Source organism: Podarcis filfolensis (genome assembly GCF_964270895.1).
Source record: "Podarcis filfolensis genome assembly, chromosome: 1".
Taxonomy (NCBI): domain Eukaryota; kingdom Metazoa; phylum Chordata; class Lepidosauria; order Squamata; family Lacertidae; genus Podarcis; species Podarcis filfolensis.
Window position 1 is genome coordinate 9707158 of NC_139604.1, and position 24937 is coordinate 9732094.

The following is a 24937-nucleotide window of genomic DNA, read 5'->3' on the forward strand; positions in this document are numbered from 1 at the left end:
TATATAATGAAGGCGCCAGGCGAACATCCCTGGGGAGAGCATTCCACAGATGAGGAGCCACTGCAGAGAAGGCCCTGTTCTCGTGTTGCCACCCTCCGAACCTCTTGAGGAGGCACACAAAGGAGGGCCTCAGAAGATGACCTCAGGGTCCGGGTAGGTTTGTATGAAAAGAGGATGTTCTTGAGGTATTGCGGTCCTGAGCCGTTTAAGGCTTAAGAGCATACAAATCACTATCAAACTCAGTTGATAATCCCAAACAACAACAACAGCACTCTTCGTCACATCCTACTCACCAAAATCTCTGGGCTCCCTTGTGACATGAAAGAACGTGACTGATTCCTGGGGACAATGGACTTAACAATAGGTATCCCATCGCTGATCCCCTAAGAGAGAGGAGTGGGTGGGTGGAAAAAAATAATAATTTCAGTTGGCAACAGTTGGATGAGATTGGGCAGACAGTATTTGGCAAAGCTCCCCATGATATCAACAAGTTGTGCAAATCTTCTTGGTGCAGCAGTCTCCAACATTTTTAGAGCAAGGGTCAACCTTCAGCCCAACCAAGCATTTGGGGATCCACACCCTCATTTTCCCCCTCTTCCGCTTGTAGGGCTGCTGTTGAGATCTACTTCGTCAGACTGCATCCCAATAATGGCTGGGATGGGAAATCAGCTGCCCTGCAGATACTGCCGGACTCCAACTCTCATCAACGCTGACCAATGGGGTCATGCTGGCTGGAGCTGATGGGAGTTGGGAGTCCGGCTGCAGGTTTCTGACCCACCAGTCGAAAACCAGTGTCTTGGGCTCATGTACCCTAAAGGCACAGGGCAAGGAAGTGTCAGAAAAGTATGCTCCTAGCAATGTTATTCTCCTCGCCACTCCATCCCAAATATGTGCATATGAGATAAGGACTGGGTATCTTCTTCTTTGGCAATCACTCGTAGCCAAGTAAGATTGTCTTCCATGAACATGGTTTTAACCAGGCAAACTGGGCCCTCCAGGTGTTTTTGAGACTACAATTCCCATCATCCCTGACACTGGTCCTGTTAGCTACGGATGATGGGAGTTGTAGTCCCAAAACATCTGGAGGGCCGAGTTTGTTATGCCTGGTTTTAACAGTGAGTCCGTAAGAGACTGTGGAGGCCAATTCTGAATCCACACATCCTTCCACAGTGTGGACATAGGTTTCCACGCGGGAGTTGATCACGGTGAGGGTTTGCCAAGCGTGCCTTCCTCTTAGCCCGTTTCTCCCTTGCGTTCTGAGTTTGAGTGTCTTCAAAGCCCATGACATCTTTGGTAAAGGCTGTTCTCCAACGGGAGTGCTTGCAGGCCAGTGTTTCCCAGTTCTCTGTGTTTATACTACATTTTTTTAGATTTGCCTTGAGAGTGTCTTTAAACCTCTTTTGTTGACCACCAGCATTACGCTTTCCATTTTTAAGTTCGGAATAGTGTAGTTGCTTTGGAAGACGATAATCAGGCATCTGCACAACATGACCAGTCCAACAAAGTTGATGTTGAAGAATCATTGCACTGTTAATCGCCTTGCAAGAAGGGATGGTGGGTGAAGAAAGGTCAAGACTAACACTCATTGATTTTGTGGAACAGTGCCAGGGCCCCAAGCCTTTTGAATACATTGCATGCATCACAAATAGGTAACCCTAAGCCTTGCAATGAGCAAGACAGGCGGAATGGCTGCAGACATTGGCCTAGCTAGAAATAACCCCATTGTTTTCAAGCCAACTCTCTCTAAATTCATGTTTATGCAATGTTGTCAAGATGTTACCTCAATGAAGAATGACTTCAATTCAGGGAGATGTTGAAACAGGTGAAATGCGGCGTTTTCATTTCTGGTCTGCTTCTGCACCACTTCCGCCGCAGACAGCCTCGCAGGATGCGGCTCCTGGGTAAAACATAAATAGCAGGGAAAGTCGCAATTGTGGAAGCCTTCTTCACACCTGGCAACGAACTTACTAGGAATTCAGGCATGCCTAACCATGCACAATTATTGGGCAAGCACATTTTGCAAGGAGCCTAGGAGAATAACTTAGTAAATCCAGTACAATGATGGCAGGATGAAACTGCCCCACAAGGGGCTCTCTAGCCAAATTTAAGTTTTCAACTCTGCATATTTATTTGTTTTTCTACATTCACAGTCCACATTTCTCCTGCCGTGGAACTCAAGGTGGTGACCGTGTGGTTCCCAGGCACTGACCAGAGCTAAAGGTAAAGGGACCCCTGACCATTAGGTCTAGTCGTGACCGACTCTGGGGTTGCAGTGCTCATCTCGCTTTATTGGCCGAGGGAGCTGGCGTACAGCTTCCGGGTCATGTGGCCAGCATGACTAAGCCGCTTCTGGCGAACCAGAGCAGCGCATGGAAACGCCGTTTACCTTCCCGCTGGAGCGGTACCTATTTATCTACTTGCACTTTGATGTGCTTTCGAACTGCTAGGTTGGCAGGAGCAGGGACCGAGCAACGGGAGCTCACCCCGTCACAGGGATTCGAACCACCGACCTTCTGATTGGCAAGTCCTAGGCTCTGTGGTTTAACCCACAGCGCCACCTGCATCCCTGACCAGAGCTAGACCAACTTAATTTCGACAAGACTCAAAGGCCTTGTGTGCCTTTGGACCACACACACACACACACACACACACACACACCAGAAACAATATATTCTTCCCCTCTCTTCCCCTCCACCCAAAGCATATGCAAAAGGAGTGTTTCAGTGCAGGAAGTAGCCTGGATAGCAAACTTGTGTTCTCTATTGCCGCCAAAGGAGTTACCTTGAGTAGCTGACAAGGTGTTTGTCCAAAATTATTAATCATCCCCTCTAAAGCTTTCCTTTCTTTCTCGTCGGTCAAGGCATCAAGATCTACAGCTCCTGGGACGACAGTAAACAAATCAGCACAGCGCACCCCATTCATTTAATTACACAATTTAGACACAAGGTCTTTCGCCTAATTTATCTGTTACTGGGAGGCATGTAGTTGCTGCCTCCTTTGCAACTGTTCCCATGATGCTCCTTCGTTAAGGGATGGAGACCTTTGTATTAAAGGTTACTGCCCGCACACTTCTGCGCTTTTCTTTTTCTGTGGTGGCACCTCAGTAAAACCACTTCTTACTGTTTATAGTTTTTCCTCGGAGGCAGAGGACAAGAACAGGAGTCATAGAAGCTCCAGTCAAGAGCTTCTTTAATGCTTGACTGGTTGCACAAGGATCATTCCACATCAAATCAATGCAAAAAACAAGGGTTTCGCCACCCACCGTCTTGGATTTTGATGAAACTTGGTGTGCACCCTTCCCTTATGGTTGAAAAAAACCCAACCCTTAAATTTCCCCCATCTATCTCAAACAGTTTTAGTTTTATAGCACTTCAAGTTTTCATGAAATCTGTGTTTCTGTCCCTCTTGAGATCCTCAGCCTTGTGTGCGTTTTATATTTTTTCTCCATAACCAATGATAAGATCTCTTTGAAATTTTACACAGAGCTCAATAACATGATGAGGATTTCAGGGAAAAATACACAGACACTCAAAAGATTTTATAAATGCCTAAAAAAATGTATAAATGTAGTTTTTTTGGTGGAAAATGAGGTTTAGAAAACCTAAATTTTCAGTGGGAGGGCATGATGGAATCAAAAGTTTTTGATGGTGAAAATTATTGCAAAGACATGCTCTTTCTCAACAAAGAATAAAATTTATGGGTCTCTTATGTCTTCTCAAGAGGAACAGAAACACAGTTTTCACAAAACTTTGAAGTGCTATAAAATTAAAACCGTTTGAGACAGAGGTGAAAAATTTAAGGGGGTTTCTTTCAACCATAAGGGAAGGGTGTACACCAGGTTTCATCAAAATCCGAGATGGTGCGTGGCATGACCACGTTGAACTGACGTGGGATGACCCACAATCATTTCTGTTACTTTTATATACAAGCTATTTGCATTCCTTCTTTATCTCTCCAGCACAGTATAATCTCAGTCCAGTAATTGACAATCCTGACACAGCAAAACCCACAATATCAGCAGCACACATTGTCTTATTTCCAACCTTGTTGTCAGTGTGCGTGCTGACAGCGTGTGTGCGCACATGCGCTTTCCTTGTGCGGAAATTGCAGCCTGCAACTTTCTCCCTTTATTTTCACCTCCAGCTGACACCAGACAAGCCGAGAATGCCACTCCTACATACTAAAGAAAATTCTGGAACTCTCTTTAAAGCTTCCAGGAACTTTTATCTGTTTCTTAAAGAACATTTTCCTAACACTTTGCCTCCCCGCACCCTACCCTACCTCGATGTTGCAGCTCAATGGGAATTAGCCGTAGAATGCTATGAGGCAGAAATCAGCAAGGTGCAATGATTTTGCCATGTAAATCACATTTAACTCCTTCCCACATGATACAATGATTTAAGAGTAACGTATAGCTTGGAGAAGACTGATCGCCGAAGAATTGATGCTTCTGAATTATGGTGCTGGAGGAGACTCTGGAGAGTCCCATGGACTGCAAGAAGATCAAACCTCTCCATTCTTAAGGAAATCAGCCCTGAGTGCTCACTGGAAGGACAGATCGTGAAGCTGAGGCTCCAATACTTTCGCCACCTCATGAGAAGAGAAGACTCCCTGGGAAAGACCCTGATGTTGGGAAAGATGGAGGGCACAAGCAGAAGGGGACGACAGAGGATGAGATGGTTGGACAGTGTTCTCGAAGCTACCAGCATGAGTCTGACCAAACTGCAGGAGGCAGTGGAAGACAGGAGTGCCTGGCGTGCTCTGGTCCAGGGGGTCACGAAGAGTCAGACACGGCTAAACGACTAAACAACAACAACATAGCTTGGTACCTTCATAAGTACAGTAATAGAACACATTCATGGCCTCCACCGCAGCTGACCCTCTCTGTTTGTAGCCAAAAATGAGATCTATCCACTCGTGGAGATGAGCAGAGACGTACTCCGACTCCTAGGACAGACCGAGAGAACGGGTTTCAGCACTCGCAGGAAAAGTGGCAGCCAAGGCCGCTGCGAATTATTGTACATGCAAATCAAACGGTACCAACAAAACGTACAGCTTAAACCTTGCGGGCAGCATGTGCTATATGCATTTTCGACACTCCACTGAACTCAGAGGGCAATCAATAGCTCACCAAAGCTTTCCTGTGTTTAAAAATGAAGTCCTCTGGTGACTGCGCCCATTTCGGGAGAAGAACATCATTCACGACTTCTTTCGAGATCTGCAGCTGACCCAAGCTGAAATCTGTAGAGCCGCAATTAAGACAATTAGGTTGCTGTTAACCATGAAAAACAAACAACAAAACAACAACAGCTTATTATTTATACCAAGCCCATCTGGCTAGGTTTCCCCAGCCACTCTGGGCGGCTTCCAACCGAATATTAAAAACAATACAGCATCAAACATTAAAAACTTCCCTAAACAGGGCCGCCTTCAGTTGTCTTTTAAAAGTAAAATAGTTGCTTATTGCCTTGACATCTGCTGGGAGGGCGTTTCACAGGGCAGGCACCACTACCGAGAAGGCCCTCTGCCTGGTTCCCTGTAACTTGGCTTCTTGCAGCGAGGGAACTGCCAGAAGGCCCTCAGCGCTGGACCTCAGTGTCTGGGCAGAACGATGGAGGTGGAGATGCTCCTTCAGGTATACAGGACTGAGGCCGTTTAGGGCTTTAAAGGTCAGCACCAACACTTTGAATTGTGCTCAGAAACGATAAATGAAGCATTTATCAGGAGTTTTTAAAAGTCCATATGGAAGGGAGGTGAGAGGACAAAAAAAATGCTGCTTAGGTAAATGATTACTTTGTCACAGAAATGGATTTCAGAAACAGTTATACAACAGAATATATCAGGAATGAGGAACCTGGGAGATGGAGTCCCAACATCATCTGTGAGGCATCAGTTTCCCCACCTCTAAAAACCAGTAATTTGGCTAAAAACAACTCCCACATTTATTAGCTATATCTGAATTTCTATGTGCCCTGCAACTAGGGGATCAAAATTTCAGCCAAGCACTTTACTTAGAATAGTTAACTATAACCAGGCAGCTTCTCCTCAGGGAAACGCACAGCCAGAAAAACATTCCACTACTTACTATTTTGATTCTCTAAGAACTCTGGAAAGTAAAAGAATTCTGGGATGAGCTCTTTCACATCGTTGGGGTTCTCCATGAGAGCTTGCCAGGTAGCAGGAATGGAATGGAACTGCCGATCCGCACAGTCAAATCTGTGGGTTAGAGAACACATGGGACATGTGCCCTGAGAAATCTCTGAATGCAATCCAAGGCGTAAGGAGGGGTACTATCAATGCAAACACCAGGATTCTGCTTAAACAGCACAGCTGTCTGCATTCCTTTGACAGCTTAAATGGCCCAATCCTACCATCATGTGGTCCACAATGGTGTTATTAAACCCAAGAGCCCGTATGTGGGTCCTTATATGGGTTCTCTATCTATAGGAGAAAATAACAGAGGCCAACCAGAGAATACAGTGGTACCTCGGGTTACAGACGCTTCAGGTTACAGACTCCGCTAACTCAGAAATAATACCTCGGGTTAAGAACTTTCCTTCAGGATGAGAACAGAAATCATGCTCCGGCGGCGTGGCAGCAGCAGGAGGCCCCATTAGCTAAAGTGGTGCTTCAGGTTAAGAACAGTTTCAGGTTAAGTATGGACCTCTGGAACGAATTAAGTACTTCCCGGGGTACCACTGTATTCATCATCATCAAACCTTTATTGGCATCACTTACAAACATTCAGAATAAATAGGCCAGGGTGATCTCGTTGCCATTTCAACAGTACAGTCATTTGCCAAAGGGAAGAAGATGCGAGCAATCTATTTCAGCAGAGAATATTGGGAAGCAAAGCAGCTAGTGAGCCTGATCTTTATTGAACTGTTGCAACAGGGGGCCCCACTCAGCAAGGGAGGAGAGGAACCCAGAACAGTAGTGTGAAAGCCCTTATACAGACTTTTGAAATTGCCAATCTGTAGCTCAAGAATTATGGTGTAGCACCATGAATTATGGTGCTGGAGGAGACTCTTGAGAGTCCCATGGACTGCAAGAAGATCAAACCTCTCCATTCTGAAGGAAATCAGCCCTGAGTGCTCACTGGAAGGACAGACCCTGAAGCTGAGGCTCCAATACTTTGGCCACCTCATGAGAAGATAAGACTCCCTGGAAAAGACCCTGATGTTGGGAAAGATGGAGGGCACAAGGAGAAGGGGATGACAGAGGATGAGATGGTTGGACAGTGTTCTCGAAGCTACCAGCATGAATTTGACCAAACTGTGGGAGGCAGTGGAAGACAGAAGTGCCTGGTGTGCTCTGGTCCATGGGGTCACGAAGAGTCGGACATGACTAAGCGACTAAATAACAGCAACAACAAGCTCAAGACCACCCCCCCAATACATCACACATACATCACAGAAGGGGCAGTCTACAGCAGAATCCTGTCCGGCAGGAAACCTGTTAATGGGTTTACCTGGACAGCCTGGCCATTCTTTTGTGATGGTAAATACTTAATTCCTGAGTCCAGGTCACAGGCTCACCCTATTCATACACAAATGTGCCTTTAAGGCAGGATTTGTGAGCACAGAGAAAAATGGAGAGGCTTTTCCCATTTCCATCCAAACTGCAGAGGAATATTTGAGGTCACTGAACTGTTTCAGACACGTGGTTAACATATTTACGTATGTGTTTGCCTGGCACATTTACGAACATTTATTTTATACAGTCATACCTCGGGTTACAGATGCTTCAGGTTGCGTTTTTTTAGGTTACAGACCCGACAAAACCCGGAAGTACCGGAGTGGGTTACTTCCAGGTTTGGGCGGTCGTGTATGCGCCGAAGCACCGAATCACAACCCGCACATGCGCAGAAGCGCTGCTGCGAGTTGCGAACGTGCATCCCGCACAGATCACATTCGCAACCCAAGCGTCCACTGTATCTTAGACCTTATAATTCTCATAGGTAAAGGTAAAGGGACCCCTGACCATTAGGTCCAGTCGTGACCGACTCTGGGGTTGCGGTGCTCATCTCGCTTTATTGGCCGAGGGAGCCGGCGTACAGCTTCCGGGTCATGTGGCCAGCAGGACTAAGCCGCTTCTGGTGAACCAGAGCAGTGCACAGAAATGCCGTTTACCTTCCCGCGGGAGTGGTACCTATTTATCTACTTTGACGTGCTTTCAAACTGCTAGGTTGGCAGGAGCAGGGACCGAGCAACAGGAGTTCACCCCGTCGCGAGGATTCAAACCGCCGACCTTCTGATCGGCAAGCCCAAGAGGCTCAGTGGTTTAACCCACAGCGCCACCCACGTCCATAATTCTCATAACAACGGTAAATAACTGGCAAGTTGTTATTCCTTATCTGTAAAATGTGAGAAGCAACCCAAAGAGTAAAACTCTTTATTGTGCACCTGCCAATGCAAATTACCGTTTTTTAACTGAGCAGCTTTGATTCACCTCTGGTTGATGGATTATGCCGAAATAGCCAAAATGACGGGAAGAATCAGAACTCAGGAAGACCAAAATTTTAATAAGGAATGGAGGATATTTATAACTTATCTTAAAAACCATGGTAAACAGTTAAACTCGTTAGCAGGGTTGGAATATCACTTGTAGCTTAATGGTGAATTTTGGACGCAATGGAGAAGTAAGAGATTTTGGATTATCATGAAAGATGCAGGAGGAAACGATTAACAAAAGGACCCACAAAGGGGAGGCGGGAAGTCCTGGAGATTCTTTGGAATCTTGTTTCTATGCTGTATGTTCGATGTGTGATTGTAAAGTTTTAATATGAAAAACCAAGTAAGTAAATTTAAATAATAATCCCAACCACCTTCCTGTATATTTTTATAGCAAAATCCTAGCATGTTTAGTAAGCCCCAATGTCCAATGAGATTTATCCGCTAGCACAAGGGTTTAGGTGTGTGGCCTCGTTTTTCTTAATTTATTGCATTGTTATTCCTCTCTTACTCCAAGGAGTTCTGGGCAGCAAATACGCTGGCTAGGATAAGAGATGGCAAATGGTCCAGGGTCATCTTGAGAAAACCTCCCAAGAGGCGGGGATCTGAACCTGTACCTTCTTAATCCTAGGGCGGATCTAAACACCGGGGGAGGTGCTATAAATAAGTCAGAAATTAGATCGTTAAAACGAAAGAGAGGAAAGTCCTATGGAAAATCGTGTTTTAAAATTCCCTGCTTTCTGGCGCCATCTGGTGTTGCGTGTTTGCATCACATTAAAATTGCTGTTTCTTTACTAACGTAGCTAAGTCCCTCAAATGACAGCGCAACCACTGCGCCACACTTGTGGGTCTCATTCTATGGATGGCAGCTGGGCAATTTCAGGCGAATATTAGCTTACAATCCATGTAAAATCCACATTCATTTTGTCCAATGGAATGCACTAATGTTTTAACCCATGGGTAGGCAAACTAAGGCCCGGGGGCCGGATCCGGCCCAATCGCCTTCTAAATCCGGCCCACGGACGGTCCAGGAATCAGCGTGTTTTTACATGAGTAGAATGTGTCCTTTGATTTAAAATGCATCTCTGGGTTATTTGTGGGGCACAGGAATTGGTTCATTTTTTTTCCAAAATACAGTCCGGCCCCCCACAAGGTCTGAGGGACAGTGGACCGGCCCCCTGCTGAAAAAGTTTGCTGCCCCCTGTTTTAACCCAATACTTTGTAAGATGTGTGGTTTCTCTGAAAATGTTTGCAAAAGTGCTTACCTCCTGGGGGGGCATTTTTTCAGTATGCAGAGATGTCATGATATGATCCTGTAACTGTCTTGTTTTTTCCCCAGGTTGGGGAAAATAAAATATATCAGTTTGCATTTCTTAGTGCAGAAAGTATTGACCTGATGTGCAGAGATCTTTCCTATTCTAATTAATTCAAGGGGCTTCTGGAAGCTTCTCTGTGTGAAAGAAGCAAGCAGAAAGTTCATGGTGTTTGGGTTATTCCTTCAGATAAGCTGAGTACAGCTGGCTTAAAAACTGGTCCTGTTATCTCTTTCTGTCAAGGCCGTGCTGACTATAAAAGTAGGGCCAGAAGGAGCCTGGTTTTCAACCTTTCTCTTTCTATCTTTTTTTCCTTTTCTGGTGTGGTGGTTCTGTACACAGTGTGCTTAGTTTAGACTTATTATAAGGTATTGTAAGTTTAAGTTAAGCCTGCTACAAATGGATTTCTTATGGACAGTGCCAGTCCTGAATGTATCGGATTCGTGAACATTATGCTCATGTGCCTTCAGTAGCAATAAAGCTCTACTGGATGAAATACAATTGCCTCTGGTCTATTTTTTGGGAATCCTGCAACGTGTTTTTACTCTGCTAACTATACGTCATGCTTTTGAATTATGGGGCTGGAGGAGACTCTTGAGAGTCCCATGGACTTCAAGAAGAGCAAACCGATCCATTCTGAAGGAAATCAGCCCTGAGTGCTCACTGGAAGGACAGATCCTGAAGCTGAGGCTCCAATACTTTGGCCACCTCATGAGAAGAGAAGACTCCCTGGAAAAGACCCTGATGTTGGGAAAGATGGAGGGCACAAGGAGAAGAGGATGACAGAGGACGAGATGGTTGGACAGTGTTCTCGAAGCTACCAGCATGAGTTTGAGCAAACTGCAGGAGGCAGTGGAAGACAGGAGTGCCTGGCGTGCTCTGGTCCATGGGGTCACGAAGAGTCGGACATGTCTAAACGACTAAACACACAACAACAACTATACGTCGCAGTTCTGCTCTGGATCAATGCTTTGTAGAATTCCATTACAAAATATGCCAGAGACATGTGCTTTCCAGAGAGAGGAGGGTTCATCCTTAACCGAGACAGCACGGATGGAGATGTTTCCGACTGATTCATGTCATACTCATACCTGCCACTCTGAAGCTGGATGTGCAATGTGGTAAAAGGCTCTACCCGGATGAGGTAATGCATGACTCCAGCTGCATTGGAATAGTGAGTGCCGTAGTGGAACTTGTCGACAATTCCAAGTGGGTCTTCAAAGTTCTCATATCTTTTAGAAAAAAGAGAGAGACAATAGGGGTTTCATAGCTGAATTCTCTCACCAATTGAATCAAATGCTGATTGCGGGTATATGAACATTTCAGGATTCCCAACCCATATGTTATTCTGTTACCGGTTAGCACCTGTGATATTAAAAACACTCTTCCTCCAAAAATGTTTGGGAAACGGCGTTATCACAGGGTGTTGCAACTATGCTCACTTTAGAACAGTGGGGGAAATACTGAACAACACACATATTTTGGGGAGAGCAAGCATTAGTTTGAAAGTAAGATGAGCGCGGGTGGCGCTGTGGGTTAAACCACAGAGCCTAGGACTTGCCGATCAGAAGGTCGGCGGTTTGAATCCCCACGACGGGGTGAGCTCCCGTTGCTCAGTCCCTGCTCCTGCCAACCTAGCAGTTCGAAAGCACATCAAAGTGCAAGTAGATAAATAGGTACCGCACCGGCGGGAAGGTAAACGGCGTTTCCGTGCGCTGCTCTGGTTCGCCAGAAGTGGCTTAGTCATGCTGGCCACATGACCCGGAAGCTGTATGCTGGCTCCCTCCGCCAATAAAGCGAGATGAGCACCGCAACCCCAGAGTCGGCCACGACTGGACCTAATGGTCAGGGGTCCCTTTACCTTTACCTTACTATGGCTGTACACAGCACAAAGTCTCAATAATGAACCATGGTTATTTTCTTTACCATGGTTATTTGTCAATACAATCAATATGGTACCTTGGTTCCTGAACGGCTTAGCTCCTGAATGTCGCAAACCCAGAAGTGTTCCAGTTTGCAAATGTTTTTTGGAAGCCAAACATCCGTTTCGGCTGTTGGCACTGTTTCCGGGGCCAATCAGCCAATCAGAAGCTTCGCCTTGGTTTGCGAACATTTCGGAAGTCGAACGGACTTCCACAACAGATTGAGTTCGGGAACCAAGGTACCACTGTACAGTGGTATCTCGGCTGTTGAATGCAATCCGTTCTGGAAGACCGTTCGACTTTCAAAACATTTGACAACCAAGGCGCAATGGGCGGTCAGCAAGTTCCATTGAGAAAATGGAGAAACACGCCTCAGAAGCCACTAGACTTCCGAGGCGCATTCGAAAATGGAAGCATTCATTCCCGGGTTTTCAGCGTTCGGGTTCCGAATTGTCCCGAGGTTCCACTGTATAGCTATTCTTGCTCTCCCCACCACCACCGCCCCACCCATAGCTTCAAGTATTGCTTCCTTCCTTGCTGGTTTGGGCCAAGTGTGTCTCAAAACGCTGTTAACAACTAAACTCGCATCTATCGATTCCCACCTACGTTTGGCTTCCGTGAATTTCTTTACCACCATTTGAATCAACAGCATCATTATCAGATGGAACACAGAATAGGACGGTAAACATACTAAGAGTTCCCCGCCCCCCCCAAAAAACCCCAATAAGAATGCAAATTTAACTAAATACTTTGGTCATTTTAAATGAAATACAGTACCTTTCCAGTACAGCCTTGGCGTTCTTTTCATTCGCCACGCCAATGGGCTTGGACAGATCCCTGAACACGGCTGGGTTATTGAGATCCAATTCTTCTGAAGTATAATCCTGTAGGACCCACGGAAACTTGAATGGGGAAGAGAAAACAGGTTTCAGGTCTGACATCTCTTCTCCCCACAAATGTAAATACTGAATTCTAGTCTGAAAAGAAGACACTGGATGGGGAGGAAACTTACTACAGGATACTGCGCGAGGTCATTATAGGTTCGTCCTGCCATTGTGTTTAATTGAATGAGGTAGTCAAAGTTTGATATCTCTCTGTTCACCCATTTCTACAAATAAAAGAAAACGAAAAATCGAAGCTGTTAATGAGCATCACGGTTAGGCCACACATCTTGCCAGTACAGTGGTACCTCAGGTTACATACGCTTCAGGTTACACACTCTGCTAACCCAGAAATAGTGCTTCAGGTTAAGAACTTTGCTTCAGGATGAGAACAGAAATCGTGCTCCGGCGGCACGGCAGCAGCAGGAGTTCCCATTAGCTAAAGTGGTGCTTCAGGTTAAGAACAGTTTCAGGTTAAGAACGGACCTCTGGAACGAATTACTGTATTTTTCGCCCTATAGGACGCACTTTTTCCCCTCCAAAAATGAAGGGGAAATCTGGGTGCGTCCTATGGGGCGAATGCAGGCATTCGTTGAAGCCTGGAGAGTGAGAGGGGTCGGTGCGCACTGACCCCTCTCGCTCTCCAGGCTTCAGGAAGACATCCGCAGCCTAGGCAGTCTAGGCTGCGGATAGTAGCCTGCCGCCCGGCGCGAGAGGCGCCCTGAAGCAGAGCGCCCCTCGCGCCGGGCAGACATCCGCAGCGTGGGGAGCCCTGCAGGAGTTCCCCGCAGGGCTCCCCACGCTGCGGATAGCAGCCTGCCGCCCGGCGCGCGGAGCGCCCTGAAGCAGAGCGCCCCGCGCGCCAGGCAGACATCGGCCAGCCCCACAAGCTTGGGGGACAGCAGGGAGGCGCAGCACCGCCATCCCGCTGTTCCTCGACCTGGTTCGGTTTCCCCAACCTGGTTTTGGGGGGGGGGAAATAAAGGGGAATTTTTTTCCTTTATTTCCCCCCCCCCAAAAAAACCTAGGTGCGTCCTATGGGACGGAGCATCCTATGGGACGAAAAATACGGTAAGTACTTAACCTGAGGTACCACTGTAGCTGAATGAACCAAACAACATATCTTCAGGTGACAAAATTAAGGGGGAAATTCAAGTTTACACGTTTATTTATTTTGGACTTTCGTCCCGCCCTAACACAATGGCTCAAAGTCTCTTAAAATTGTAAACAAAACCACAAGGCTTTGGTTGGAATTCCTTCCGGTTCTGCACTGCTAATGGCCATCTGGAGTAGACATGTGTTACCACAGGCTTCCTCAACCTCGGCCATCCAGATGTTTTGAGACTACAATTCCCATCATCCCTGACCACTGGTCCTGCTAGGTATGGATCATGGGAGTTGCAGGCCAAAAACATCTGGAGGGCCGAGGTTGAGGAAGCCTGTGTTACTGTTTGACAGTGATGGCTTTCCTCGAGGGAACCCCTGGGCATTCCTGGTTCTAGGAAGTCCGTTAGGAATTTCTAGGAAAGAGACACCGGTCCGCCTTACAAGTGCTCAAAGAGCAGGAGCGCTGGTGGGTCCATATGACAAGTGATTAACCAATAAAGTTCATGTGCAAGCTTCCCTGTCATGTTTACGGGCAATGTGCATAGCTGTCAAGTGTCCCTTATTTGGTGGGACAGTCCCTTATCCCAGCGCCATGTCCCACTGCTGTTCCTTATTGATGATGTCCCTTAAATTTCCCGGGTTTCAAAGGAAGCAGCTCCTCTCCCTCCCTCCCTGCCGGCCAGGGAGGAGGGAGGCTCCAACTGTGTTGCTTGGCTGCATTGCTCACCCAATAAGGAGTCTAAGAACGACTGGGGGGGTGGAGCTTGCATGCCTTGTGCCGATCAAATCGGCCACGTTGCCTGGGGACTCGCCTTTGCTCAGCGCTTCCCAGCGGAGAGGTGACAGTGGTTTTCCTTGCTGCATCCCCTTTGCCGGGTTGCTGCGCTGTGGGAACCACCGCTTGAGGCTTCGTTTGGCTGCTGGCTGACTAAAATCCCTTATTTTGGCTGCTGATCCCTTATTTTTGAGGCTGCTGGTCCCTTATTTTCAAATCTGTAAGTTGACAGCTATGGCAATGTGCATGCTGCATCCAAATCAGAAATTTTGTGTCTGATGTGGCTAACCAAACATCAGAAGGATGGAAAAAACCCAGTCATATCTGGAAATGGGAACTCCATCTTTTACACATCACAAATTAGGGCTTATTGTATTATACTTTGCCAACAGGCTTTTCTTAACAGAGGGATCAGAACACAAAGAGGTGGAGGTTGCCTTTTGTATATTTATTTTACGTAATTTTATCGCACATTGCAACTCAAAAGTGGTTTGCAAAAAGTATTATTATGTCAGCAGAGCGGACTACTGGGGATGTTTTGTAAAGCAGGGATGAGCAACCTGTGACCTGCCAGCGATTTGTTGGACTACAATTCCCATCAGCCCCCAAAGCTCAGCCAGTGTTCAGGGCTTATGGGAGCTGTAGTCCAGCGGCCAATGGAAGGCCACAGGTTCCCCATCCCCGATATAAAACAAAATGGGGTTTTTCCTGAGTTCTGAAGCTGGGAAATCACTGGGAGAGAGAACGGTTAGGTTCCTGGCTTTTTAAAAGGACAGGAGTAAGCTACCCAGGTTCTACCCTACTACAGAAACCATAATTAAAAATAAAAAAATTCCCAAGCCATTCCTGGCAACATCTTCTTACCTGGGTCAGTCCAGATGCTTTAAATAATTCTTGTGGAGATCTTGTCCCACTAATATTTGGGGAACATAGAGACAGAATTCGGCTGTACACTTTATTTCTTGCCTATAACAGATTACAATAGATTAATTCATCCAAGAAAATGCCAAATAAGCATTCTGGAAAGAATGTAATTTTTCCCTTACTGTTTCCTCCCACCCCACACATGAATTTAATGATTGTTGAATCAAATATTATCCCTCCTGCTTTCTAGAAAATTAACTTTTTATGTCTACTCAATCCAACTAAGTCATACTCACAGCAGATCCATTGAAATCATTGGACTAGTTACTTGAGTCCATCGATTTCAATGGGTCCAGTCTGAATATGTCTAATGTTGAATATCGCCCATTAATCTTCTATGTCTGGTTATACAATTGTCTTTTTCAAGAGCCAGTCCAATGAATTTGCTTTAGAAGCCTGCTGTTTCGCAGCCAATTTAACAGCTTATCAATAAAACCACGCCTTTGATTTCCCCTTTAGCACTTTATCAAAGAATTATGTACATCAAACATTCAAAGTAATAAAAAACAAGTTACACAAAAAGACAAATCTTTACTCTCTTATGCTATGATGGAATGCCGATTTCAGTAGGTTTATAGTTACTTTTTTCAAAGAGCTGGATTTTTGAGATAAAAAAATTCTCTGGGCAAATCAACAAATAGTGCAGTATATCCTCAACCAGTCAGGAATGTTTACATTGTACAGCTGAGTTGAAAACTGTTCATCTTTTTACCATGCGGCAACTGCCAGAGGTCACCTTGTTACGAATTTCACCCTTTAAGAAGACATACCTCCTTTTTAAAGTTTAGGAAGTAATTGGTCTGGTCAACGAAGAATATCTCCAGAGCGGACCTCCTCAAATTATAGCGACGCAAATGAATCTCTCGAATCTGAGAAAGAGGCCATTTGAAATCAAAACCTATACCTGGAAAGAAAAGATGGTCATTGTTGTGAAATATGTTGAACGGGCATATAACTTATTGTCCCAGTACGTTTCCGAGCACAATTCAAAGTGTTGGTGGTGAGGTGACCTTTAAAGCCCTAAGCGATCCCTCTTGCTGTTCTGGCTTCTGGGATAGCTGCGCAGCCTGCATTCGCTCCATAAGACGCACACACATTTCCCCTTACTTTTTAGGAGGGAAAAAGTGAGTCTTATAGAGCAAAAAATATGGTAATTCCAAAGTTAAAATGCGTACAGCAAAACTGTCCACACAATGCTCGCTATTGTTACATCGTAGGCCTCACCTTCCTCTTTTTCAATGCTGCCATCGTAGAAGTAAATGTGCTGGGTAGTGACCTCCAGCCTGCCGGGGATGACATTAATGATTGTAATAAGTTCACAGTCTTCAGAGAGCACAAGTTTTTCTTTCTGACTCTGCTCCTCCTTTTCATCCCTGCAGCAGGAACACCAAATGACAGGCTAGACTCAACGGGGAGCTTCAGAAGATGCAAGTCTCTATTCCCCCCACCCATAGCTCTCTTTGCACTCTCCCCTAACAATATACACAGCAGTTTTATCATGCATAAAAGAGCTGAGTTCTGATTTAAATGCAGCAAGTAGGTGGTCTGCAGCTGCTCATGTTGTTCCTAGTACAGCAACGCATCTCTGATTATCATCATCAAACAAACGTGGTGGTTAAGGTCTAATCTTTTTCACCTTTTGGGCAGAGGTTCCAACTTGAGCTGACCACCACTGCAAACAAAATCATAGAATTGGAAAGGTCCTTAGAAGCCATCTAATCCAAGCCACTGCTCAACGCGGGCTCCTTAATGCAAGATCCAACTACAGCATCCTCAACAGAAATAGTCATCCAACCTCTGCTTAAGTTGCTTCTTGCAATTTCCACCCATTGGCTCTAGTCCTGACACCTAGAGCAACAGAGCACAGGTGTGTTCCATCTTCTTCATGGCAGTCCTTCAGATCATCTCTCCTCTCCAGACTAAACATAGCCAACTCTTTCAATCACTCCTCATCGGACTTTGTTTCCCGATTTCTCACCGTATTGTCCTCTCTGGTCATATTGCAGTTTGCCAATCTCTTTCTTAAAATGTGGAGCCCTGATCTGGACATGGTATTCCAGATGTAGTCTGTCTAGCTCAGAACAGATTCAGACTATTACTAATTGTGATGTGGACATCACACTGCTGGCTCATGTTCGGCTTGTGAGCCACCAGGACACAGATCTTTTTAACATGTACTGCTGCCAAGTCAGGTTTCCTCAACCTATACTGTACTTGTATTTTTTGTACCTAAATGTGGGACTTAACATTTTTTTCCTCATGCATAAAATAATCTTTAAAACGCTGGACTGATCAATCAGCTTAAGTCACATTTTTAATTACAACAACAACACAGAGTGGACCTGTGCAGAACAGATTTAACCATTCTTTTCTGGAGAGACGTTTGGTCTGGCGTCCAAAACACCTGCAAAATTAGTTCCGCTCAACCTCCGGGTTTGTGCTTCTTGAAAGCAGTTTCCTCGTGCCCACGTGTAAAATAACTTCTAAAAACAGAGGGGACCTGGAGGGGGGGGAGTATCTGTGACAAAGGCATGGCCATCAGCTACTCAAATCAAATTTATATTGGAAATCCTACTGCGCCCTTGGGCAAGAACAAAGCAGCTCTTTGGATTCCAACCTCTGGATAACCAGGCTTTGCGACATACATGCTTGTATTAGATGAGGGATCTTCATCTGGCAATTCAAGTATATCATCCTCCATATCGCTGACTTTCACTTGCTTCACAGCCTCCAGAAGCAAAGCCTCGCTCGATGGCAGCACCTGCTGGACTCCTTTTGAGATAAAGCGAGATTTTACAAAGTCAGCTGCATTCTGCTAGACTTACCGTATCTTTCGCCCTATAGGACGCACTTTTCCCCCTCCAAAAATGAAGGGGGAATGTGTGTGTGTCCTATGGGGCGAATGCAGGCTTTTGCTGAAGCCTGGAGAGCGAGAGGGGTCGGTGCGCACCAACCCCTCTCGCTCTCCAGGCTTCAGGAAGCTATCCGCAAGCCGTGGGAGAGCTGCCGACTTCGCACAGCTCTCCCACGGGTTGCGGAGAGCTGCCTGCACCCCAAAGCCTGGGGGGCGCTGACACGCAGCTCTCCCACGGCTTGCGGATAGCAGCCTGTTCTGGGGGCTGGGGTCGGGGGAAGCTCGGGCTTCCCCCACCCCAGCCCGGTGCCTGGGGGGGAAATAATTTTTTAAAATTTATTTTCCCCCAAAAAAACTAGGTGCGCCCTATGGGCCGGTGCGCCCTATGGGGCGAAAAATACGGTATATCGCTGAAGGAAGTTAACCACACAAAAGTTCTATTAAATCAAATGGTTTCTGTTCATATTATACTGTTATAATCATTGCAAGGGATGCGGGGGGGGAGAACAAACTGATTTGCACAAACGTATTTTAGACTACATAGTTTCCTGAAGTCAAGGGGGGGGAGAGATCAGAGACGAATCAGACTATTTTAAGATTTTAAAAAAATGAGTTTATAAAACACACTAAACAAAATTGATGAACTATGACGAGATGGCAAAACCTACAGGGAGAATCAGAAACCAGGAAGAGGAAGTCTTTAATAAAGAATGGGGAAGGTTTCTAATTGATTTGAAAAGCTATTGTAAACAATTGCATACATTGTTGGATTGACAGAAAACTTGTAGTAAAAATTTGAACTATGGACTGACAAAGGATTTATAAGAATAGAATTATGAAAGAGATGCAGAGGGGGAAATCATTACATTAAGAGCTGGGGGGGGGAGTCAGAAGGGATTATATGTTTATGTATTTGATTCATTTGTTTATGTAAAACAGAAAATGCAAAAATAAAATTTATTCAAAAAAAGATATTAGATCTCACCTAGATTATCCCTTAGGGCACTGGCCTCCTGGTGAGAGTTGAAATTGTAATTTTGTACCAACTTTAGCCTCATCCGTGAGTAATTTTCCACATTTGAAAGTTTCCAGTGAATACGATTTAGCTTCCTGGCGAAAGGAATATACCCAAAATAATTTGACATGCATCAGACACAGAACTTAACTGCTACAAGGGTTTCCAACAAAAATAAACAAGAAAGAAAAAGCTTTAAATCACAGACGAATATCGCTGCAGGTGGATTTCAAAATTCACAAACAAGCTGCAGTCGCTTAAAGCCCTGAGCAATGGTTTGTCGACAGTGGTGGAAGACCTGCTTCTGCATGGGTTTCACAGGGTGGGATTCCCCCCAAAGGTAATCTACTTCAGTCTGAGTTGGAGAACTCCCTAGCATGTGGGGCACAGAAGTCTTTGATAAGCATCGTTTTTGGCTTGTATTCTTCCAGGGAAGATAGGATTCTCTAGGGTGGCTAATTTGTGGACCCCAAGATGTTGTTAAACTACAACATATTCTACTTGACCAAGCAGGCTGGGGGCGATGGGAGTTGGAGATCAACTGCATTTGGAAGGTCACAGGTTACCATATTTTTCGCTCTATAGGACGCACCCGACCATAGCACACACCTTGTTTTAGAGGGGAAGAACAAGGAAAAAAGAATCTCCCCCTCTCTGCTCAGCGCCTCTTCAGCGAAGCGGCAGGAGAAACGGAGCCGTTTCCATTTCTCCTCCCGCTTGGCTGAAGGGGCGCTGTGCAGCTCTCCCTCTCTGCTGAAGCCAGGAGAACAAGACTCTCCCGGCTTCAGCAAAAGGAACCCGAAGCCTTTGGAGCGCAGCGCGAGTTCCCGTTGCGCTCCAAAGGCTTCAGGGATAGCTGCAGCGCGAGTTCCTGTTGCGCTCCAAAGGCTTCAGGCGGCTATCCCTGAAGCCTGGAGAGCGAAAGGGATCGGTGCTCACCGACCCCTCTCGCTCTCCATGCTTCAGCGATAGCAACGCGAAGCCTCCGGAGCGCGGAGGGAGCGCTCCCTCTGCGCTTCCGAGGCTTCGCGTTGCTATCGCTGAAGCTAAGGAGCCTGCATTTGCTCCATAGGACGCACACACATTTCCCCTTAATTTTTGGAGGGGAAAAAGTGCGTCCTACAGAGCTGAAAATACGGTAGTCTGTCCTCAATTAGACAAGACACATTTAAAAAACCCCTTAGACCCAAACTTTGACAAGCACGGCCATATGTTAGAAGAGGCATTTTCAAGTGAGGATGGAGAAAAGAATCTACCTCTCCTTATATGCCATCCCCTGTCCCCATTTTCCCGGCAAGATCTTGTATTGATCCACCAAAGCCCTAGCTTCCACAATATGTTTAAAGTACCAGAATGGTCATGGGTCTTTGCATAACTGAACTGTGAAAAGGATTAACTAGGGAGGAAAATCCTGAAGCTCAGGGGTGTGTGAATATGTGCATAGGAATGTGTGCATCAGAAATTATTTGCTGGAAAATGAGCCACGCGCCAAAACTTTACATGGTGTGACGTTAACACATGAGAGTGCTGGAGATGAAATAGTTAAACGGGTTACCCAATCAGGACCCAGGGAGGTGGAGTCAGAGGGACTATAAAACCAGCTCTGGGAGAGGCAAAGGGAGGAGTTCGTTGGGAGGTTGGTTGGAGTGGGAGTGAATTGGGATAGAGTTTGTGGGTAGGTTGAGTTAGTGTAGTGAAATAAGCTGAGTCAGGAATAGTTAGGGGCTAGGGAGACAAGTAATGCATTTTTTGCTCTATAAGACTCACTTTTTCCCTCCTAAAAAGTAAAGGGAATTGTGTGTGCGTCTTATGGAGCGATTGCAGGATGCACAGCTATCCCAGAAGCCAGAACAGCAAGAGGGATCACTGCTTTCACTGCGCAGCAATCCCTCTTGTTGTTCTGGCTTCTGGGATTCAGAATATTTTTTTTCTTGTTTTCCTCCTCCAAAAACTAGGTGCGTCTTATGGTCTGGTGTGTCTTATACAGAGAAAAATACAGTGAATATCTGAGAGGTGGTTTAGTGAGTGAGAGCAGGTAGCGGAAGTTATAGGTCTGGATAGGCACCCCATGATTGTAATTGACTGCGACCGTTTACGAAACCACACGCTTGTTAAACTGCAATAAATAAACAAAAGTTTATGTTCCAATTTAAGCCTGACTGGACTCCGTATTGTACCAGGTAGGGCCTGGGTGGTGGCAGCGGGATCAATAAATGGTGAAACGTCCGGGGACCCTGTGTGATCACCACACATGGGTAGTCCGAACCTTAATGTACAAGACACATAGAGTCGTTCCAAAGAGATTCAAAATGCTACCTGAAGGAGCAAGAGAAAAGGGAACCCTCCACCTACCTTTCAGCCCAGGGTCCCTGCTCACACGTGAGGTACAGTTTGGCAGCTCTCCACTGTCGGAGAGTTGCCGTATGCTGATTGTTCAGCTGCTTCAACATGCTGTTGTAACGCAGGTTTTCTTGCCTTGCCCGTCGGTTGAACGGCTCCACAAAAAACTCCTGGAGGTGAGAAAGTTGAAACATTTAAATGCAGTCGTACCTTGGAAGTCAAACGGAACCCGTTCCGGAAGTCCGTTCGACTTCCAAAACGTTCGGAAACCAAGGCACGGCTTCTGATTGGCTGCAGGAAGCTCCAGCAGCCAATCGGAAGCTGCAGAAGCTCCGTCACACGTTCGGGTTCCAAAAGAACGTTCGCAAACTGGAACAATTACTTCTGGGTTTGCGGCGTTTGGGAGCCAAAACGTCCGAGTTCCAGGGCGTTCGGGATCCAAGGTGCGACTGTAAATGCAAGAGGGGTTGTCAAAGGACATGGAAACATCTATACAAGGGGCTGTTTTAATACTCTCCAAAACAGCAAAAGGCAAAGAAGAAGCAAATCATTCCGTTGAGTCGTTCTCCAAATGAAGAGTCCCAAGGCTGGAAGAGAGATCCAGTTGATTTCACGGATCTGCCACCAGCCCTGAAAACAAAAGGTGTCTTCAGCAAGCCTTGGTGCCAAAGATTAGGGCAGCCTTCCCCAACTTTGTGCCCTCCAGATGTTTTGAACTACATCCACCACCACCCCAGTCCCAGTCAGAACAGCCAGGGAGGAAGTCAATTGGCTTGTCAATTGGCCCTCTCCATGGAGGCACAGATTACAGCTATAACAAAGGCGGCATTTTTTTATCTCCGCCAAGCTAAGCAGTTGGCTCCTTATCTCTCTCGCCCTGACCTAGCCACTGTGATCCACACGACTGTCACCTCCAGACTGGATTATTGTAACTCGTTCTTCATGGGGCTGCCCTTGAGACTGACCCAGAAACTCCAGCGGGTGCAGAATGCTGCAGCGAGACTCCTTACGGGGTCCTCGCTGCAAGATCACATTCACCCGGTGCTTTACCAGCTGCACTGGCTCCCAGTGGAGTACAGGATCAGGTTTAAGGTGCTGGTTTTAACCTTTAAAGCCCTATACGGCCTAGGACCCTCGTACCTACAGGCCCACCTCTCCTGGTATGTCCCACAGAGGAACTTACGGCCTTCAAATAAAAACATCCTGAAGGTCCCAGGCCACAGAGAGGTTAGGCTGGCCTCAACTAGAGCCAGGGCTTTTTCGGCTGTGGCTCCAATCTGGTGGAACGCTCTGTCACAAGAGACTAGGGCCCTGTGGGACTTGACATCTTTCCGCAGGGCCTGCAAGACAGAGCTGTTCCACAAGGCCTTTGGTCAGGGCGCAGCCTGACTCCCTCCTTTGGTTGCCATCAATCTGATTTTAATTAATTTTTATAATGAAATATTTTTAGAATGTTGCACTATTTTACTGTTGTTAGCCGCCCTGAGCCCGGCTTCAGCTGGGGAGCGCGGGATATAAATAAAATTTATTATTATTATTATTATTATTAGTCCAGCAACATCTAGAGGGCACCGGGTTGACTACCCATGAGAGGTTTTTTGCCACCCCCACCCTTGGACCAAATTGGGATCTTCATGGCCAGGCAATGATGCCATAGGAAGAGTTCTTGCGGTGTCTGCTTGGGAAGTAATGAAAGGTCACCTGGAATTTGAGCTTGCTTTCTCCTCGCTCCCGCTCTCGTTTGTGGATGTTGACCATCAGTTCCTCATAACAATCCTTCCAAAATACTGCCATGCGCTCGTGGCCGTCGCTGAAAGTGCTGAGTTCGTACTGTTTCATATGTGGAATGATCTGGTGCACAAAAGGTTAAGAGGGTTATAGTGAACACGCCTCCTCTGTCCTGTGCAGGAGTGTGGCGTTTGACTCCTAGATGGGTCATAAGGAAAGGGTTAAATGAGTGTGTGATGTGATTGGCCAGTGGGAATGCAAGGGAGGAGTAAAAGTTAGAGTGGGAGGTTTTGAAAGTGAGTTGAGGTCTATGAAGAACTCAAAAAGATGTTTAAAATATCTTTCAGAAAAAAACCGGAGGCATTCCTTTTAGGTTTAATTACAAATGATATCCCCGAAAATCAAAGGAAAGTATTCCTTTATGCAACAACAGCTGCCAGGATGCTTATAGCTAAAAACTGGAAAGGCAGAAAAATTCCGTCAGTGAAAGATTGGCAAATTAAATTTTGTGAATACATAAATCTGGCAAGACTCACAGCTTACATAAGGGGACAATCGGACCAGAAATTATTAAAAGAATGGGGTTGTGCTAAAGAGTATATGAAAAAACATTGTTCTGGAGTTAGTATATTGGTATGTAATGAATGATGCTTTACAGGGTTAAAGAAAAAGAAAAATGGTGTAAAAAAAAAAAAGTACCAAGGTGGAAGTAATCTAACTAGACACAACAATACAGTAAGAGTAAATTTTTTGAGGTCTCAGAACAAAGAAAGGAAGTCAATTTGTGTTTATGTACGTAATGATAATGGTGTTTTTTTTCTGTAGATGTGTGCTTTTTCGTTTTGTTTTTTTTTTTCGTTTTCTGTTTTTTTTCCTATATGTTCCGGCAATTTTTGTTTGTATAGTATTATTTTGGATTCAATGTTTGTAATTTTTGTTATGATTCTGCATTGAAAATAAAAACAAAACAATACGAAAGTCAGTTGAGGTTTGGGAGGTGAAGAAGGAAGAGGGAGGATTAGGTGTGGGTTGGTAGAGTTGTATTGTGAGAGAGTGAGAGGAATTGTTAGGTGGAGTCATGTAGGGATATCGCGGAGAGTGGGGGGTTGGGTCCGGAAGGAGCACACTCCCCACCAGCAGGCAGCCACGTCTGCCTGCACGCGTGACCTTGGGGTGCAGGGAAACCGCCCCCCCCCCAGACAAGCCACAGTTGTCTGGTACATCGTTCCACCTATGTCTGACCTTTTGCAGTCTCAGAAGTCAGCAGTGTCCTGTCTGTAACCTTTTTCCTTAGAGACCTTTTGTCTCCTACGTCATACACTGTGCAAGGGGAAAATGACGCTGTGGAAAAATAGCTTTGTACCACCCCACAATCTCGGGACGGTGCCAAAATAGCTTTGTACCACCCCACAATCTCGGGACGGAAGATGTGTAAAGGTCACAGCCCAAAATGTATTTGCCTGGCTTGCATATTTGTCTCAATAAAAGGAGGCTCCACAGGAATGGTGGTAGCTGGCTTCAGACCACCTGTGCGCAGCTCACATAATGATCAACACCTGTCTTGGGCCTTCACTTCAGAGTCAGGCAGATAGTTGGGGATAATCAGTTTGAAGTTGTTAGGAACT

The 24937-nt window shown here is 45.9% G+C and overlaps 1 protein-coding gene across 4 annotated transcripts in view; it reads right to left on the reverse strand.

Annotated features, from left to right (window-relative positions):
• Window positions 1-24937, reverse strand: part of NBEAL1 (neurobeachin like 1) — a 147214-nt gene that overhangs the window by 18387 nt on the left and 103890 nt on the right. For all 4 annotated transcript variants that reach the window (XR_014551175.1, XM_083625751.1, XM_083625749.1 and 1 more), the window contains 16 exons: window positions 23286-23435; window positions 21597-21754; window positions 19215-19339; window positions 18021-18147; window positions 16600-16748; window positions 16146-16279; window positions 15316-15417; window positions 12701-12796; window positions 12466-12590; window positions 10858-10998; window positions 6086-6216; window positions 5132-5241; window positions 4830-4947; window positions 2782-2879; window positions 1781-1897; window positions 294-383 (listed from right to left, as the gene is read on the reverse strand). Coding sequence is in view for 3 of the 4 variants with exons in the window: in XM_083625751.1 (XP_083481877.1) it covers window positions 294-383; window positions 1781-1897; window positions 2782-2879; window positions 4830-4947; window positions 5132-5241; window positions 6086-6216; window positions 10858-10998; window positions 12466-12590; window positions 12701-12796; window positions 15316-15417; window positions 16146-16279; window positions 16600-16748; window positions 18021-18147; window positions 19215-19339; window positions 21597-21754; window positions 23286-23435 (1971 nt within the window). In the remaining variant the exon portion in view is untranslated. The remainder of the gene's footprint in view (window positions 1-293; window positions 384-1780; window positions 1898-2781; window positions 2880-4829; window positions 4948-5131; window positions 5242-6085; window positions 6217-10857; window positions 10999-12465; window positions 12591-12700; window positions 12797-15315; window positions 15418-16145; window positions 16280-16599; window positions 16749-18020; window positions 18148-19214; window positions 19340-21596; window positions 21755-23285; window positions 23436-24937) is intronic.